Source organism: Mus caroli, unplaced genomic scaffold, assembly GCF_978045245.1.
Source record: "Mus caroli unplaced genomic scaffold, Mus_caroli_1 scaffold_17, whole genome shotgun sequence".
Classification (NCBI taxonomy): domain Eukaryota; kingdom Metazoa; phylum Chordata; class Mammalia; order Rodentia; family Muridae; genus Mus; species Mus caroli.
In genome coordinates this window covers 14,395,323-14,413,654 of record NW_028227272.1, presented here as the reverse complement: position 1 = coordinate 14,413,654, position 18,332 = coordinate 14,395,323, and the positions used below count along the sequence as shown (strand labels likewise).

Sequence of the window (18,332 nt, the reverse complement as noted above, 5' to 3'; positions counted from 1 at the left end):
ACCCAGTTCCCAGGACGACCGCAGGGTGGGAGGGCGGGCACCGTTAATGGCCAGAGACCACCTGTTGTCCGTAGATCAGATCGATTGGTCAAGGAGGCCAGAGGGACCGCCCACATCCCTGGGAAGAGTTCCAGGCGTTGAGCTGTGTGCTCTGAGTCTGCGTCCCTGACTGGGTAGTGAGAGTAAACATGAACGGTCCTGGCGAGGTTCAGAAGAATGAAGATCAAGAGGGAGAAGCTGCGGCCACTGGGCCTCAGGCAGAGACCCTGGAGGCCAAAAGGTCCTGGACTGCAGATTCACACTCTGCTCTGGAAGCAGAAGGTGCCTCATCGTCCGCGTGGGATCCCGGTTGGAATCCTCACTTGAGGATATTCCTGCAAAAGTGGTGGGAGGGCGGCTAGAACAGACCAGCACCCTCTGTTGGGGCGCATTTCCCAGTATCAGCGGCTGATACTCCTCAAGTCCTTGCCCTCCTGGAGGAATGAGGAGGCCTAACATTTAGAACCGTCTTCTGGAAAACCTGCAAATGAAACACCCTGACAGGCAGTTGTGTCTCAAACTGGAAGAGTTCGGGGCTGGGTGTTCCAACCTATAGGAAAAACCTAGCTAATGGATATATTGAATTTAGGATTGTTTCCAGCCCTCTGCTCCTAGGGTGTTTATATAGACCTTATGACCTGTGGACTGAGAATGTAGCTCAGTGTAGAGAGTGCTTGCCTAGCATGGTTGAACCATTGAGCTCAAGGCTGAACTTAACCAGCAAGCTGGAGGCCAACTTTGGTGGTGGTGGTGGTGGTGGTGGAGATGGTGTGTGTCTGTGTGTGTGTGTGTGTGTGTGTGTGTATGTGTGTGTGTGTGTGTGTGTGTGTGTGTGTGTGTATGTCTGTTTGGGAAGGTGATCTATGATACCTGGACGCAGTGGGGCAAGGACAGCAAACATTTCAGCATTAGGCAAATGCTCCCTTTGGTTCTGACTAGTTTGGTGGCTTTGAGAAAATAATTAATTTGAAGTGTGGAGGTCCTCATCTGGAATATGGGCACAGCAGCCAGCAGAACAAGAAGAAATGGCAGGGACAGGAAAGGGTCTAGGCTATGCTAATAATTAGTTCCTTCTTTGTCTCCCATCTACTGCTAGGCACCCATGGGTTTGGAGAACGGGTCATGGCTACCCTCTATCTGGAGTCTTGCCGGGCCAATAGTGTTGTGCCAGTTTCTTGTCTTCTGCGCCAAGAGAGTGCCTCTGAATTGAACCTTCGGCACCGTGGCCTGGGGCCCCAGGTATCTGTTGGGGGACACTAGAACCACACTTGGCAGGGGGGATGTAGGAGGTAGTGGCCATCTTGTCCTTGATTCTATCTCAGACACTCATAGCTGTCTGTGCCACGCAAGTCCCCATAGCCCATGGGTGGAGGCTGTGTGACAGAGATGAGGGTGGAATTGTAGGAAGGACTCCAGGAAATGAGATTGGGTGGTACCTAGAGGTAGAAGCTGATGTTCTCTGGAGGAGGCGGGAGCTCTGGGGATTTAAACTGAAATTATGACCATCTGTATCTCAATCCAGGGAAGGACCAGGCCCCCTAGGCCACTATGTTTCTCACCCCTTGTACCTCTCTGCTCTGTTCCAGGGGGTCCGGGCGTTGGCTTCTGTATTGACCTCTAATCCCTACATCAAGCGTCTGGATCTTCGGGACAATGGGCTCTGTGGTGCTGGAGCAGATGCTCTGGCTGATGTCCTGCGTAAGAACAACATTATCTCTGGTAGGTAGTGCAGGACTTCTGAGAAGCAGGCAAGCTTGGGGCCCCTCTTTCCCAGGGAAGTGGCTCCCTCCCCAGGCCTTCGATCTTGAGATGTTGCTAGGAGATGAGGAGGGAAGTGTGGGCTAGGTCTGCGGGTTAACCCATGCTGAGCTGCTCTTTGTCTGACCCTCTCCATTGCTCTCACTGGCCTCTCCCTGGTGAGCAGCCTCCCCCCACGCAGTAGACTCCCAGTGCCTGAGTGCAGGGCAGGAGAGCACAGAGAAGCAGGCACTGAGGGAGGGAGAACTGGAAGGGCAAGGTGGGGGCTGGGGGAGGCTGCTTCCAGCTCTGCCGATGAAGCACAAGCTGACCCAGGCAGGCAATCACTGAGCCTGTTTTCAGCTTGTAAAGTGGCCACCGCAGCACTACTTTGCTCTCTGGGCTGTGGCAAACTTAAAAGGAAACGACAGAAGTGGACATCTAAGCTTACACCGCCAGTCCCTAGCAATAGGACAGTGGGGTTATGCTGTTACATCAACCATCACAGAGTAGCTGACATGCTACCACAGCATTCTTCACAGACAATCATGGGGTGGGGAGACCATAGACCCAAGGTAACCCAGCCAACAGTGGCAAGGCTGTCACCATGCTGCCCCCAGATAAATCAGATTGCAAAGCCCCTTCCTTCCCTCAGGCCCGGAGTATTTGTGAGATACAGAGAAGTGAAAGAGGGTGGTGACTGGCTGGGGGTCCCTCTGACCAGGCAGAGTGTGTGGCGCCTGGCTGCAGGTCCCTCTGACCAGGCAGTATTGCTGCCCTCAGATGTGGACCTGTCAGAGAATCAGATTGGAGCTGCAGGGCTCCAGGCGATCTGCACTGCCCTTGCCTTAAACCCAACTGTTGAGAAGATGCAGCTGCAAGGGAACAGGCTGGAGGAACAGGCAGCCCAGCACCTCGCTGCTCTTCTGCTGCATCACAGGGGCCTGAAATCTCTAGACCTCAGCTATAATCAGCTCAATGACCTGGCAGGTAACAAAGTCTGGGCAGTCATGGGTCATGGGTACTTATCGCCCCCTGGTGGCAGGGAAGGGGAATGGGCAGGACGGCACCCAGCTTCTGCCTGAGAATATCAATGTGCTGGTTTCTGCTCATGATACCTCCTCCTCTGGCTGTCCTTCCACTCCAGCCACGGAATTCAATGAGTTCCAGGCATAGCTCACTGCCCTCTGCTGTGAGGAATCTATCTATGAACAAAACAAAGTTCCTGACCTCAAGGAACATACACTCTCAAGACCATTCTCAGGAGTGACCTTCATAAAGAAGCAACTATGAGTCTAGAAAATAATGGATCCACCTGCTATAAAGGGGCAGAAGTTTAAGCAGAAATCTGTGCCTTGGGTAAAAAGGAGTCAGCCATGGCAAGATCATGAAGCTGATGAACTCTTATCATGCAGGCCTGTTTCCTCGACTGGTAGACACCAGTGTGATTGGGCTGGTGGTCTAGGGGAGAATGACCAGGCAATGCTTTGCAAAGGAAGCAGAGGCTATATGCCCATAGATTATGGAAGAAGGCATGGAGGTTTCATCCCAAGTGCTTTTGCAAAAGGGGTTGTAGTATATCTCAGAGGTAAGGTACTTGTCCAGTGTGTGTGAGATCTTGGGCTAAGTGCTAGGGAAGACATGGGAAGGCAACCTTGATCCAGTCATTGTCTCCCAGTGCCTCTGCACGGGCCAGACTGCTGTGCTAGGAATATAAATACCCACCTGTGTCACTCATGTCTAAATGTGTCAATCAGCTATACAAATCAGACCTAGGCAGACCTGTAAGCTCAACTACGTGGAAGATCAGTTGAGCTTAGAGACTTGGGGACAGTCTGGTGACATAAAAGGGCCACTCAGGCCCTGGATCAGCTGAAGCAAATTCTTTTTCCTAAATGTGTGTGTGTGTGTGTGTGTGAGAGAGAGAGAGAGAGAGAGAGAGAGAGAGAGAGAGAGAGAGAGAGAGGTATGCGGGTGCCTGTGGAGGCTAGGACATCTCATCCTCCGCATTAGGAGTAGCAGATGGTCATGAGACATCCCATGTGGGTGCTGGGAAATGAACTCAGATCCTCTTGCGGAGCAGCTGGTGCTCTTAGCTGCTCAGACACTTCTCCAGCATCTGACAGGAATTCTTAGATCATTGCAATGGATATGCCAGAACAACTGTCTAACAGGAGTTTTGGAATTTCTGGTCTGTCCCAAGCTGCTTAGACAATCGAGTGGTGGAGTGGTGCTAACCTTGGTTCTGGAGTTTACCTGCTAAAGCCGAGTGTCTTCTAAGAAAGTCATTGTGAGAGCTCTGTGGAAGTAAAGGAGCAGCTCACATCAGTTCCGACAAACCGTGGCTGTGTCTCTGGGACTTGAGAACTGAGTAGCCAGCTTGCTGCTACTTTAATGAATGTTGCAGGCAAGCCTCTTCTTCTTCTTCTTCTTCTTCTTCTTCTTCTTCTTCTTCTTCTTCTTCTTCTTCTTCTTCTTCTTCTTCTTTTGGTTTTTCGAGACAAGGTTTCTCTCTGTAGCCTTCGCTATCCTGGAACTCACTCTGTAGACCAGGCTGGCCTTGAACTCAGAAATCCACCTGCCTCTGCCTCCCAAGTGCTGGGATTAAAGGAGTGTGCCACCACCGCCTGGCTGCAGGCAAGCATCTTATAAAGGGAAATAATGCATTTTTGGCTTATAGATTTGGAGAGTTCAGCTTTTGATGGTTTAGCCTGCGGCTGAGCCAACATTAGAGAAGAGTCATTCAGCTGTCGAAAGGGAAGAGACTGGGGTCATGTGATCTCCTGAGGGGAACCCACAGTGCCCTAAGACTTTAGATATTTTCATCTGCCACATCCCAATATTGAGAACCAAGCTTTTTAGAAGAGACTTTATTTTATTCTGTGCATATGAGTGTTTGTATGTCTGTGTACATGTGTCGGTTCACATGGAGGCCAGAAGAAGGCCTCCTGAAACTGAAGTCAGTCAGCGGTCAGTCAGCCACTAGCCTGCATGCAGGTGCTGGGAATGAAGCCTGGATCCTCTGCAAGAGGCCAGTGCTGTGCCACCTGGGCAGCCCAGGGAGCAAGCCTTTACAGCACTGGAAGATCTTTGGGGTGGCTTATTATATAAGTTACCAACTAGAGCAGGCAAATGACACAGAGGTGGTGGGAACAGAGGGCCGGAATCTGAAGTCCTATGGGTGTGCAGGGAAGAAAGGGCAGACTATTTAGCTTCTCCAGTGGGGATCTGAGGCTGTTACTGAGCAGTGAAGGAGCTTGAGCCTCAATCACCCACGATCTGTGCCAATGGAGAACCTACCTCAGGTGTAGGCCTCACAGGATGGTAACTGGGTGGGTCACAGACATAGTGTTGCCGTTACAGACCAGTAGAAGAGTGAGCCTCACCCTCCAGCTGTTCAATAGAAGAGGGGCTAGAAGACACCTGCTGTTCTCGCCCAGCTTTAGCAGTGTCCAGGAAAGGTGGGAGGCTCCTGTATCTGAGAGCCTAGAGGTGTCAGCTGAGGTGCTAATATGTCTGCTGCTGCAGGTGCTAGCCAAGCAGGTAGCTGGACACACTCTGTCTACACAGGTGCAAATGCACACACAGCTTGCCTTAGTTTGAGCTAGTTTAATTTGGATTAGTTTTTGAAGCCAGGGTCTCACTATGCTGCCCAGAATAGCTTGGAATTCACTCTAGCATTCAGACTGACTTCAGTCTTCTGTATGCTCGGATAACAGGAGTGGACCACTGCAACAACCCCTCTGAACACTTCAAACCAGCTTCTCTTCTCTAGCAGCCAAGAAAATGAGAAGAGGCCAAACTTTATTCCCAAGGGACTCCAGTCTAGCCACAGAGATCAGCCAGGCAGCGTAAGGGGGGGCCTTAGGGCTCACAAGGCTAGATTAGTGTGAGAAGATGGAATGACAGTAAACATGGCTTCTGAGGGAGCCCACCTAGCTAGGACAAAGTCTGCAAACCCAGGTTATGAGGCTGAGCCCTGGCTGGCCAGGAGGAGAACAGGGTACTGTGGGGCAATGGGCTATGCACAGACAGCCTGGTCTCCAGTTGAGCTGAGGTCTTGAACCCCAGTGGTACTCAGTGGTGGTAATTTTCACCTACATGGGACAGAAGGCGCTTCCTCATGTCTCCTGGACCCCTGGCTCCTGTTGAAGTTATCGACCCCACAGCCCCCACAGCCCCCACAGGAGAGGCTCATGGCGTTCAAACACGTGGCCTTCTGGCTAGACTCCTCCCCACAGTTACCTAGCAACAGCAAGATAACAAGCCCACTATAAGAGAGGCTGTTTGGCCCCTCCTCGCTCTCTTAAGCTTTTACTTTCCTTACTGTCTCTCTCTAAGTTTTTACTTCTCTCTCTCTAAGCCTTCACCTTTCTTTCTTTCTTTCTTTCTTTTTTAAAGATTTATTTATTATATATAAGTACACTGTAGCTGTCTTCAGACACTCCAGAAGAGGGCGCCAGATCTCGTTGCGGATGGTTGTGAGCCACCATGTGGTTGCTGGGATTTGAACTCTGGACCTTCGGAAGAGCAGTCGGGTGCTCTTACCCACTGAGCCATCTCACCAGCCCTCTTTCTTTCTCTCTCTCTCTCTCTCTCTCTCTCTCTCTCTCTCTCTCTCTCTCTCTCTCTCTTTCTTTCTTTCTTTCTTCTTGGCCATGGCCAGTCAGTCTCTCTCTCTTTTTATCTTCTCTCTTTCCCCCTGCCTTTCTACAATAAAGCTCTAAAACCATAGACTGTCTCTGTTTTTCAAGGCCCAGACTAAAGACTCTCGCCTGTGTGGGAACCACCCAGTGCCCCTTCTTTCTCCCTGCCCTCTCTTCCTATACCTCCAGGGCCTAGTGCTGCCCTGGGGCCCCTGTTCTGTTCTCAGCTCCTCTGCTGTATCCAGCATGGGATGCCAGAGACTGAGAACCTGGTACCGGGGACTGCCCCTTGTCCACCCCCCGCCGTGTGGGTTCCGTGGCTTCACACAGCCAGATGCCCACCCGGGGCCGCGTGGAAAGTGTCCGGCAGTCCTGTGTCTGCCCACCCAGAGCGCAGGAACTCTGGCCGGACGGGGGCTCTCTCCCTCTCCACTCTTCCCCTACACCCACGGCCCCGCAGGGTACCTGCATTGAGAACCAGAGTGGGACATAGATGGAGCTGCGGCTGTGGAGAACTGGCAGCAAGTCACGCCCACCAGTGCTAACAGAATGGAAAGCTGGCTGGCTGGCTGTAAGGTGCACTTCTGCCCTTGAGACAGCTAGGCATCTGTCATGGCTCCACCCACTTCCTTTAGCAACTCCTGACTTGGAGGGCTCTGTCTCTGCTGGTGCTACCCAGCCAATAGGAATCTTGCTGGGGTACTCAGCTCGCCTCCAGGCCCTCAACCACACGGAGAGCAACACCTGAGCTCCTGGCTTAGCACCAACTGCTCCCTCGGGCGGGCGTTCCTTACTTCCTGCGCCTGCTTACTCAGGCCTCTCCCCAACTCCAGCATCAGCTGAGCTGCTTTTCCCTCTCTCTTCACCATGTGTGCAGACATGGGGATCTCTTGATTCTAGGTTACCTGTTCTATCCTCACTTCCAGATCCCACCAACCTGACCACTGCATCGCTACCCGTTTTTGTTTGTAGATCAGAATAGCTGGAATTTCCTTAGTTTAAATCCATACCTTCCAGGCTGAGAGATGGCTCAGTGGTTAAGAGCACTCACTGCTCTTCTAGAGGTCCTGAGTTCAATTCCCAGCAACCACATGGTGGCTCACAACCATCTGTAATGGGATCTGATGCCCTCTTCTGGTGTGTCTAAAGACAGCAACAGCGTATTCATACATATAAATAAATAAATAAATCTTTAAAAAAATTATACCTTCCCAATCACACCTGGATTCTTTGCTGGGCATAGTGTCTCTTGTGTGCATTGTCAGCACAATGGAGGTAACAATGGAGGTAACAATAAGACAGTCTGGAGTTCAAGCCAGTCTGGGTGCAGAGTGAGTTCTAGACCTGTCTGTGTTGTAGGACAAGACCTTAAACACACACACACACACACACACTTCCTTGGAGGTAATCCAGGTACACACTGGATATTGTGATCCAGTTACACTACTGAAGTGCTGGCGCACGGTGAGCATCAGGTCACTTTTTGAACTTCTTCTTGTGATGGTGCTAGGTTGTTTGTTTGTTTGTTTGTTTGTTGCTATAAAATCTCTTGGTGCTCCTCAGGAGAGATACTTGGCCCTGCTGTGGCAGAAAACACAGGACTCACAGAGCTTAACCTCAGTTGGAATTGCCTGCGAGGTCTGGGAGCCGCCGCGTTTGCCCGAGGCCTGGAGGTGTGAGACGCTCGCCCAGTCAGCCCTGCCTGTCCTTTGGAAAGTTTTCCCTGAGCCAGTTCTTGGTATTGTAACTCTTCAGAAATGAACTTCAGCCCTTTTCAGCACGATGTACATGTGCATCTTTGATGACTTGTTTTCCTGCCCCCATCTAGTGATATAATACACTGCACTGACTCTCATCTCATTTCCTAAGGGGTACACAGATAAATATCAGCTGCCTCCTCCAGAAATCACATTCAACTGTGGGGGACACCTATGCCATCTGGTGGCATCACTGTTTACACATGCTGATGCTTTTCTACACCCCTCTCATTGCTTCCCTGTAAGTTTACAGACCTTGAAATGTATTGATCAAGCCCTACCAGGGTTTCATAAAGGGCCTTAGGAAATAACAGTCACTACTTTCCCCTCTTACAGAGCCTAACTGCGGGGGTTCCTGACCTACTGGTCGAGGTGGCAAGTCAGAGCACTCTCTCCCTCTTGCTCTGTCCTAGCTTGCTCTGCACCCACCTCCGGCCAGAGTACTCACTCTTGACCCCATCACAGGCTTCATATAACACCCCACCACCAAGTCAATGGGCACATGCTGTCTCTGTGACCCAGGATGCCTGCCTTGAGCATTTTCCCTTAGGTGAGGATCTGGTCACTGCACCTCATCTCTGAGAAGTATTCACAGCTGGCCCGTCATCCTCTGCTGATCTTCGGGTTGTTTGGCCTGAGAGTTCTTACTAACTCTGCCTCAAGACCTCTACTCTCTGTCCTTAGTCACTGCTCAGACTCTCCTGGGCTCTGACACTGTGGCCCTGGCCCTGTTGCTCTCTGTACCATCAGATGCGAGCTTATGTCTTTACTCTGTGTCCTAGGCAAATATATTCTTGAAAGTCCTAGACATCTCTCATAATGGCTTTGGAGACTCTGGTGCCAGTGCGATTGGTGATGCCCTCAGGGTCAACAATGTCTTAGAAGAACTGAATATGAGGTGAGAAACACAGGTTCTTGCTGTGTACATTCGCATGCACATGCGCAGGGGCTCTTAGGGCCACATGCAGTGGTCTGGCTGCTGTTCACAATGTGTCCTGTGGCTTGAGCTGCAATCCTACAGCACTCTGTCCTTCTCTTTCAAGGTTGTTGCTTGGGGGCCTGGGATGCAGCTCAGTTGTCTGAGTGTTGTCTAGCATGTGTGAAGGATGTGGGTTCACGTCCCAGTATCATATGGTATCTTACTCCTGGTTTCATTTCTGTTGCTGTAGTGAAACAGTCTGATCGAACACAGCTTTAGAGGACTGGTTTATTCAGCTTGCAATACCAGTTATGGTGGGCATTTCAGAGAATCTCATCACATGCACAGTCAAGCACAGGGCTGCTCCAAGATACTTGCACTCAAACATAATTTTAAAAATGAAAAAAAAAACTTTAAAAATTCAGAGTCTGTAATTAGATTCCTATAAAAATCAAAAGCAAGCTACATACTTAAACATTCGTATTCCAAGTGGGAAGAACTGGGGAATTAAAAACAATCACAGCCAAGCAAAAGTGGAGTAAAGACCATCCTGTGGCCATACCCAGCACCTGAGACTCACAATCTGCTAGGCTCCAGTGGGCTTGGGCAGCCCTGCAGTCTCTGCAGCTTTGGCATCTGCAGCAAACACAGCTCTTCCTAGGCTGACTCCACACAAAACCCGCATCTCTCCTTGGTAGACACCGCAGTCCAGACATTTCAAATAGCCTGAGGTCTCCATAGCAACTGAGGCCTCACCTTCATCAGTGGTCTCTGTGAGCCTCACTGCAGGGACTCTGAACACAAGGTGCGAAGTCTCAGCTGCGCTGTAGGACATTTTCAATCAAGCATCACGCCTTCAAAACCAGTACTACATGGACCCTGCTTCTGATTCTGCCAAGTTCTGCCACTTGAGGTGTAGCCTGGCCTACCGAGATCAGCTTCTGGTGCTGACCCTGAGAGAATATTTCCCTTTTGTCTCTGAAGCACAGAAGGTCTTATCTCAGCCATGCTAATCTTTTTGTTTGTTTGCTTATTTACTTATTTGTTTTTGTTTTGTTGGTTGGTTGGAGGGTTTTTTTTTGGGGGGGGGGCAGAGTTTTTTGTGTAGTCTTAGCTATCCTGGAACTTGCTGTGTAAACCAGGCTAGCCTCAAACTCACAGAGATCCACCTGCCTCTGCCTCCCAAGTGCTGGGATTAGAGGCATGCACCACTATGTCCAGCTGATCTATCACTACAGTTGATTCTTCACCCCCAGGAATCAGCATCCTACTGTCCCAATGACCTGGCTCTAGAAACAAAACTTTGGAGGGGAGGGAGAAGCAGGCTCCAGAGCATACACTATTGTGGTGATTCCGGCTGGCACAAAATGCATGGGAGATCTTCTGAACTCAAGAAGCGTAGGTGCAACCCCTCATCTCCACTGTGGGGAGGGCACTCCACATGGGACAGCATACACAGCTTGTAGCTGTGGACTGGGGCCTGGGCATGAGTGGAGGGTTGTGCTCAGAATCCTGGGCTGCCAGATGCTGTAGCAACTCAGGCAGGAGCTCCGAGTCATTGAGCTTGCGAACTGGTAAGCTGTAATACGGACATATTTTCAGGTCTAACATTGTCAATAGGCTTAGATGCAATAGCTCCATACATGCCTGCAGAGAGCACTGACCCCATCCAGTCTCCATTGATTGATTGATTGATTGATTTTCTTTTTCTCCTCTTTGTGTTCTTTCCAAGCACAAGTTTCTAAGAACTGCTAAGAGTACATTTTCCAGGCTGTTAGTGTTAGTGTTTGTATATGAGAGAAAACTTGACTTGTTCTCCACATTCTCTGTCTGGCTTATTTCACTTAACAAAATGCCCCCACCCCATCCATTCACTTCAAATGACACAGTGCTTCTCTCTCCTTCATGGCTGAATAGACTCTGTTGAGTGTACACAGTATATTGATTCATCCATCCATCTATCACTGGGCACTTTGGCTGGCCTCATGGTTTTTTTGTTTGTTTGTTTGTTTTTAAGATTTATTTTATTATATTTAAGTACACTGTAGCTGTCTTCAGACATGCCAGAAGAGGGCACTGGATAGCATTACAGATGATTGTGAGCCACCATGTGGATGCTGGGATTTGAACTCAGGACCTGTGGAAGAGCAGTCAGTGCTCTTAACCACTGAGCCACCTCTCCAGCCCATGGCCTCATGTTTTAACTACGATACATGTGTCTCTCTTGTTGCAGAAACAACCGAATCTCCGTGTCAGGAGCCCTGAAGTTGGGGTTAGGTCTGCAAGTCAATCAGACGCTGCGGATTCTTATTGTAAGCTCAAGCCTGGTAGGGGAGGCTCCAGTACAGACTGGCCCTGTGTCTCTTCATACAGTCTTTTCACCCACAGATGGGCTCCTGTGTCCAGATGAGGCTCTCTGGGAGGGACCTCCTGGCTTCTTATGACCACTTCCTACCTCCAACTCCTCTGTTTCACTCTTTTCCAGCTGTTGTGCCAACACCTTGCAGTCCTTTCTCTCAGAAGCTGCATTGTGGGGAAGGCAGACAGCACAGCCCCTTGGTTTACTTTCATCTTCTCCCCTGTAACACTCCTGTCCTTGCTAGAACCCAGCATCAACCGGGGGAGGGGGATTGGGTGGTACTTACTGAGCACAGTTCAGACATGCATTTGTATCCAGAGGTTCCTTTCTTCAGGTTTGCTGGTGATGAGAGGGGAACCCTAGACACAGTAATAGCAGAGACTGAAAGGAAAGAGTCAAATGAGTTGGAGCAGGTCTCAGCTATACCAACATGTGTGAGGCAAGGGGCTGAAAAGAACGGGGTATCTCCAGCATTGGGGATGGGTGCACCTGGCTCTGCATGGTCCTTCGCTTCCCACTCCTAGCTTTGCTCATTAGCAATTTCACCTCCTGTGACACTGGAACCAAGACCTATTTTTAGCTTGGGTCCACATTTTTCAGACATCTGCTAGACAACCACCAAGTCACAGTGAGTCCCAGAATCCTACACGGATTGCTTGCATGTATGCCTGGTACCCTTGGGGGCAAGAAGAAGGTATCAGATCCCCTGAGACTAGTGTTACAGGCAGTTGAAACCCACTATGTAGATGCTGGGAACTGAACTCAGGTTCTCTGGAAGAGAAGCCAGTGTTCCTAGCCACTGAGCCATCTCCAACCCCTAGACTGGCCTCTTAACTTGGTAATTAGTGTGGAACTGTTAATCCTCCTGAGTGCTGGGACTGTGGGTGCTGTCATAAAAGGTCACGTGATATCTTGTATGCATCTTCCTTAGATTTCCAAGAATCCTATTCGCAGTGACGGCTGTGTTGGCCTCCTTAAGTCTGTCCGGAACAACAAATCATCTGCCCTAGAACTGCTGGATGTGTCTGTAAGAGCTTCTTGCTAGCCTCATCCCGGAGCTGCCAGAGGCTCAGTGAGCTACTGACATGTCCATATTAAAGGGATGAAGTGAGAGTTAGTTACAGTGCTCTGCCCAGATGCACTGAATTCCAGCTCCAGCATGTGTGTCAGAAAGCCACTCCAACTCTGTGCCATTGTATGTTAGAAATATACAATTTAAATTTTTATTTTACAGGGTGTTACAAGTAAGAGATTGCCTTGAGTCTCTGAAGGACTTCAGATTTTGAAAGAGTGTTTTGGTTTTTGGTTTTTGGTTTTTTGGGTTTTTTGTTTGTTTGTTTTTGGTTTTTTGGTTTTTTTGGTTTTTTTGAGACAGGGTTTCTCTGTATAGCCCTGGCTGTCCTAGAACTCACTTTGTAGACCAGGCTGGCCTCGAACTCAGAAATCCGCCTGCCTCTGCCTCCTGAGTGCTGGGATTAAAGGCGTGCGCCCCCACGCCCGGCTTGAGTGTTTTGTTTTATTTTATTTTGAGATGCAATCTCTCTATGTAGCCCTGGCTGTCCTAGAAGTCATTATGTATACCAGGCTAGTCTTATATACTTTTTTGCATACTCATATAGATCTGTCTTCCTCTGTCTCCAAGTTCTGGGATTAATGGCAGACTACCACACCTGGCTTTTAAACAGTCTTGAGACTGAAAGATTATGGGAACCTTTGAAGTTGAACTAAATGCATTTTGTGCCCTGATATGGCCAAAAGCCTATAGGGGCCAGGGAGTGGAATGTGGTAGTTTGAATGAGAACAGTCCCCGTAGGCTCATATGTTCAAATGCTAAGTCTCCAGCTGGTGGAACTGTTTGGGAAGGATTAGGAGGTGTGGCTGAGGTGTGTCACTGGGGCTGGGCTTTGAAATTTCAAAAACTCACGCTATCCCAGTTAGCATGCTCTCTCTCCCTCTTCTGCTCCCCTTTTCTCATCCTTCTCCCTCTCTTTCCCTCTCCCTCTCCCTGCCCTCCTCTCTGCACCCCATACTTGTGGTGCTTAGCACCACTCCTGCCTGCCTGGTGCTATGATCTCCGCGTGATGGTCATGAACTCTAAGCCTCCAGAACCGTGAGTTCCAATTAAATGTTTTCTTTATAAGTTGCCATGATCATGGTGCTATTTCACAGCAATAGAGAAGCAACTAAGAAACCAAAGCTCACAAAGGGTACAAGGCCACAGTGCAAGTGACATTATGATGACATGGGATCTTTAAGATAGAACTCTTTGTTAGTGCACGTGTCGGGGAACAATCCCTGATATCTGCATTTCTGGTATAGTGGAGACAACCTAACTGTAGCTGTAAGGACGTTTAAGCATAAACATTTTGGGCTAGGCAACTGTGGCAAAACAAGGTCTGATTTAGTTAGCTCACAGCTGGGGGAAGGGCACAAATGAGGCAGGGGATTGTTCCAGAGAATTCTTGGCAACATAGTGACATCCTATAGCCAAAATAATTATATAATTTTTTTAGGTTTATCTTTTTTATTATGAGTATTTTTCCTGCATGTATGTATGTAGGTTCATGCCTGCATGCCTGGTGCCCAGAGGCCAGAAGAAGGCACCATATACTGGAGTTACCAACTCTTGTAAGCTGCTATGTGGTGCTGAGAATCAAATTTATGACCTCTGCAAAAGCAGCAAGCATTGTTTTGTTTTGTTTTGTTTTGTTTTGTTTTGTTTTGTTTATCGAGACAGGGTTTCTCTGTATAGCCCTGGCTGTCCTGGAACTCACTCTGTAGACCAGGCTGGCCTCGAACTCAGAGATCCGCCTGCCTCTGCCTCCCAAGTGCTGGGATTAAAGGTGTGTGCTACTACGCCCGGCAGCAGCAAGCACTCTTACCTGCTCAGCCATCCCTAGTCTTCCCTTATTTTATACTTTAAAGGATTTTCAACCTTGTCTTAATAAACATACAAACAAAATCCACTTAAAATTGGAAAGCTGGGATGAGATGATAAAACTGTAGAAGGGGCTTACATGAGTGCTGGAGAGATGGCTCAGCAAATGAGAGCACTTATTGGTCTTACAGAGGACCCAAGTTTAATCCCTAGCACCAGCACGGTGGTTCACAACCATCCATAACTCTAATCCCAGGGAGTCTAATGCCATTTTCCAGACATGGATGTGGTGAACAGATATACATGCAATGAAAAAACTCATGCATACATAATAATAAAATAAGGAAGAGGAACATGCTTACATGAGACTGCATCAGCACTGTTCTCTTCAACGCATTGGTTTAATAATTTAATGGTTCAATTCCAGCACTTGGAGGCAGGTATAAAAGTGCACAGTTCAGAATGAGTTCAAGGCTGTCATCAACCACATAGCGAGCGTGAGGCCTGACTACACTATTCGAGACCTTGTCTCCAAACGCAAACAAATGAAAACAAACAAAAATGAATCAAAAGCTACACATAGATTAAATAGAGTTATCACAAAGCATACCCTCATGTGAGTAAGCCAGATCAAGAAATGGAACACACCTGTCTTAATTATTTTTGTATTTCTTAAAAACATAATGACCAAGGCAACTTATAGAAAGTAAACATTTAATTTTGGACTCATGGCTTCAGACAGTGAGAGACAGTGAGTCCATGACCACCATGGCAGGGAGCATGGCAGCAGGTAGGCAAGGCATGATGCTGGAGCAGTTGCTGAGAGCTCACATCCTTGTCCATAAGTGTGAAGCACAGAGAGAGCTAACTGGTTATAGTGTGGGATTTTGAAAACCCAAGTCCCCATCCCCTAGTGATACAACTCCTCCAAAAAAGCTAGACCTTCCTAATCCTTTACCAAACAATTCAACCAACTGGGGATCAAATATGCAAGTATATGAGTCTCCAAGGGTCACTCTTAACTTTCCTATTTTAATAGTTGGAGGAGGGGGGTCATGAGATTATCATCCACAAGAGAGAAAATACCTGAAAGAGCTTCTCTGAGCCCTGGGAATGCAAATGAGAACAATCAAATCCTCAGAAGGACTATAACCATGTCCCAATGTTCTCTTAGGATATTCAAGTAAGCAGAGAATGTGAGGACCTCGCTAGCTCCATGAACGAAATTCTTCCAGGACTCTGTATAAAGCTTTATACTTCTAGAAGAAAAGACTGGCCACAGGCCTCTACACCATCCCAGCCAGCATCTGCACCAAGTGACTCTGGTCTCTAATATGTTACTTTAACATTCACATTGCTGGTCATTTAATGCACAACATGAGTATCTTCCTTTCTGCTCTGGCATCTTCCATAATCTGGCTTCATTTGCTGTGGTTTATTCATTCAACCAAAAATCTGCCCATGAACAACACTGAACACAAGGTCCATGACATTCATGTCATCCAGATCTTCATGTTCTGGTGACTCTGTTCAACAAATCATAAAGGAGATATGCAAATGGATTTCCCAAGCTCTCTTGCAAGAAGACAGTCATAACCCATTGGAAGGCAACTGATCATTACATTCTGAATTATAAAATCACCCATGTGCTTCCGGTTTCCATCTGTGCCCCAGAGCTGACTCTGTGCCATAGCTCTCCATACCCAAATCCCGCTGGGAGAGAGCTGGTCCCCAGCTGACACAGCTGTGAGCATAGGTGAGACTACCACTTCTGCTCAAATTCCTGGTTGAAGAGGGACCAAGGAACAGCCAGTGAACAGATCCTTCCAGTTTCCATCTTCATTCAGAGCTGAGCCTGTACCACAGCTCCTCATACCCAAATCCCACCGGGAGAGAACTGGTCTCCCAAGGAGTGCTGACACAGACTTATAGGAGGAACAAGTCACAGTCAGAGACAGCAAAACCAGCTAACACCACAGATAACCAGATTTTGAGAGTCAAGGGCAATAACGTAAGCAACAGAAAACACGGCTACTTGGCATCATCAGAACCCAGTTCTCCCACCACAGCTAGCCCTGGATACCCCAATACACTGGAAAGGCAAGATTCTAATTTAAAATAACATCTCATGATGATGATAGAGGACTTTAAGAAGGACATAAATAGGGCTGAAGAGATAGCTCAGTGGTTAAGAGCACTGACTGTTCTTCCAGAGGTCCTGAGTTCAATTCCCAGCAACCACATGGTGGCCCACAACCATCTGTAATGGGATCCAGTGCCCTCTTCTGGTGTGTCTGAAGATAACCACAGTGTACTTATATACATAAAATAAATGAATAAATCTAAAAAAAAAAAAAAAGGACATAAATAACTCCCTTAAAGAAATACAGGAGAGGGCGGGCAGTGGTGGCGCATGCCTTTAATCCCAGCACTTGAGAGGCAGAGGCAGGCAGATTTCTGAGTTCGAGGCCAGCCTGGTCTACAAAGTGAGTTCCAGGAGAGCCAGGACTACACAGAAAAACCCTGTCTCGAAAAAACCAAAAAAAAAAAAAAAAAAAAAAATTACAAAGGGAGACAACCCTGGAGATAGAAACCCTAGGAAAGAGATCAGGAGTCATAGACGCAAGCATCACCAACAGCAGACGATACCATAGGAAACATTGACACAACTGTCAAAAAATGCAAAATGCAAAAAGCTCCTAACCCAAAACATCCAGGAAATCCAGGACATAATGAGAAGACCAAACCTAAAGATAATAGGTATAGAAGAGAGAAATTACCAAATTAAAGGGCCAGTAAATATCTTCAACAAAATTATAATAGTAAATTTCCCTAACCTAAAGAAAGAGATGCCCATAAACATACAAGAAGCCTACAGAACTCCAAATAGATTGGACCAGAAAAGAAATTCCTCCCATCACATAATAGTCAAAACACCAAATGCACAAAACAAAGAAAGGATATTAAAAGCAGTAAGGGGAAAAGATCAAGTAACATATAAAGGCAGACCAGACTTCTCAACAGAGACTATAAAGCTAGAAGGTCCTGGGCAGATGTCATACAGACCCTAAGAAAACACAAATGCCAGCCCAGCAAAACTCTTAATTACCATAGATGGAGAAAACAAGATATTCTATGACAATAACAAATTTACACAATATCTCTCCACAAATCCAGCCCTACAAAGGATAAATAGATGGAAAACTCCAATACAAGGAGGGAAACTACACCGTAGAAAAAGCAAGAAAGTAATCTTCTTTCAATAAACACAAAAGACGATGGCCACACAAACATAATTCCACCTCTAACAACAAAAATAACAGGAAGCAACAATCACTATTCCTTAATATCTCTTAACATCAATGGACTCAGTTCCCCAGTAAAAAGACATAGACTGGAGCTAGGGAGATGGCTCAGTGGTTAAGAGTATTGACTGCTCTTCCACGGGACCTGAGTTCAATTCCTAGCAACCAGGTGGTGGCTCACAACCATCTGTAATGGAATCCAAAGCCCTCTTCTGGTGTGTCTGAAGGCATCAACGATGTACTCATATACATAAAATAAATAAATCTCTAAAATAAAAATGAAAAGACATAGACTAACAAACTGGATAAGTAAACAGGGGGGGGGGTAGAGGATCACCCTCATAGAAGCAGGGTGAGGGGGATGGGATGGGGGTTTGCAGAGGGGAAACCACTGAGAAAAGGGATAACATTTGAAATGTAAACAAACAAAATATCCAATTAAAAGAAAATAAAACCACCCTGATTCAGTCTAGTCAACTGACTAATTTGCTCTACAGAAACAACCAGAGCTGCATAGGAAAACTACTGCTGACTGGCCAGGCTGTATGACTCAGCAGTGTTTGCCTGGCATACAGGAAACCTTTGGTTGATTCTACACCACTGTAGAGAAAGCATGATGTTGCATGCCTGTAATTGTAGCACACCAGAAGTTCAAGTTACATAAGACCCTGACTCAAAAAAGAAAAAATAAA

The 18,332-nt window shown here is 47.7% G+C and overlaps 1 protein-coding gene across 3 annotated transcripts; it reads left to right on the top strand.

Moving 5' to 3' along the window:
- Nucleotides 1-159: 159 nt before the first annotated feature.
- On the top strand, nt 160-17,618 carry Lrrc74b (leucine rich repeat containing 74B). Of its 3 annotated transcripts, none has more exons than XM_021185493.2 (9): nt 160-321; nt 1,136-1,278; nt 1,626-1,758; nt 2,560-2,766; nt 7,986-8,095; nt 8,962-9,077; nt 11,332-11,410; nt 12,389-12,484; nt 15,510-17,618. In XM_021185493.2, the coding sequence occupies exons 1-9, from the start codon at nt 189-191 to the stop codon at nt 15,666-15,668; spliced, it is 1,176 nt and encodes a 391-aa protein (XP_021041152.1). In that variant the 5' UTR covers nt 160-188; the 3' UTR covers nt 15,669-17,618. The 3 variants fall into 3 exon arrangements, with proteins under 3 accessions (XP_021041152.1, XP_085688381.1, XP_021041153.1); XM_085832255.1 differs by having other exon boundaries at nt 12,389-12,529; nt 15,510-15,595; XM_021185494.2 differs by lacking the exon at nt 12,389-12,484.
- The last annotated feature ends 714 nt before the right edge of the window (nt 17,619-18,332 follow it).

Excerpts from the sequence above, each read along its gene's own strand:
- Lrrc74b (XM_021185493.2), top strand. The coding sequence starts at position 189 with ATGAACGGTCCTGGCGAGGTTCAGAAGAATGAAGATCAAGAGGGAGAA. Across the intron at positions 9,078-11,331 it reads TTAGAAGAACTGAATATGAG|AAACAACCGAATCTCCGTGT; the intron begins GTGAGAAACACA and ends CTCTTGTTGCAG. Across the intron at positions 11,411-12,388 it reads AGACGCTGCGGATTCTTATT|ATTTCCAAGAATCCTATTCG; the intron begins GTAAGCTCAAGC and ends CATCTTCCTTAG.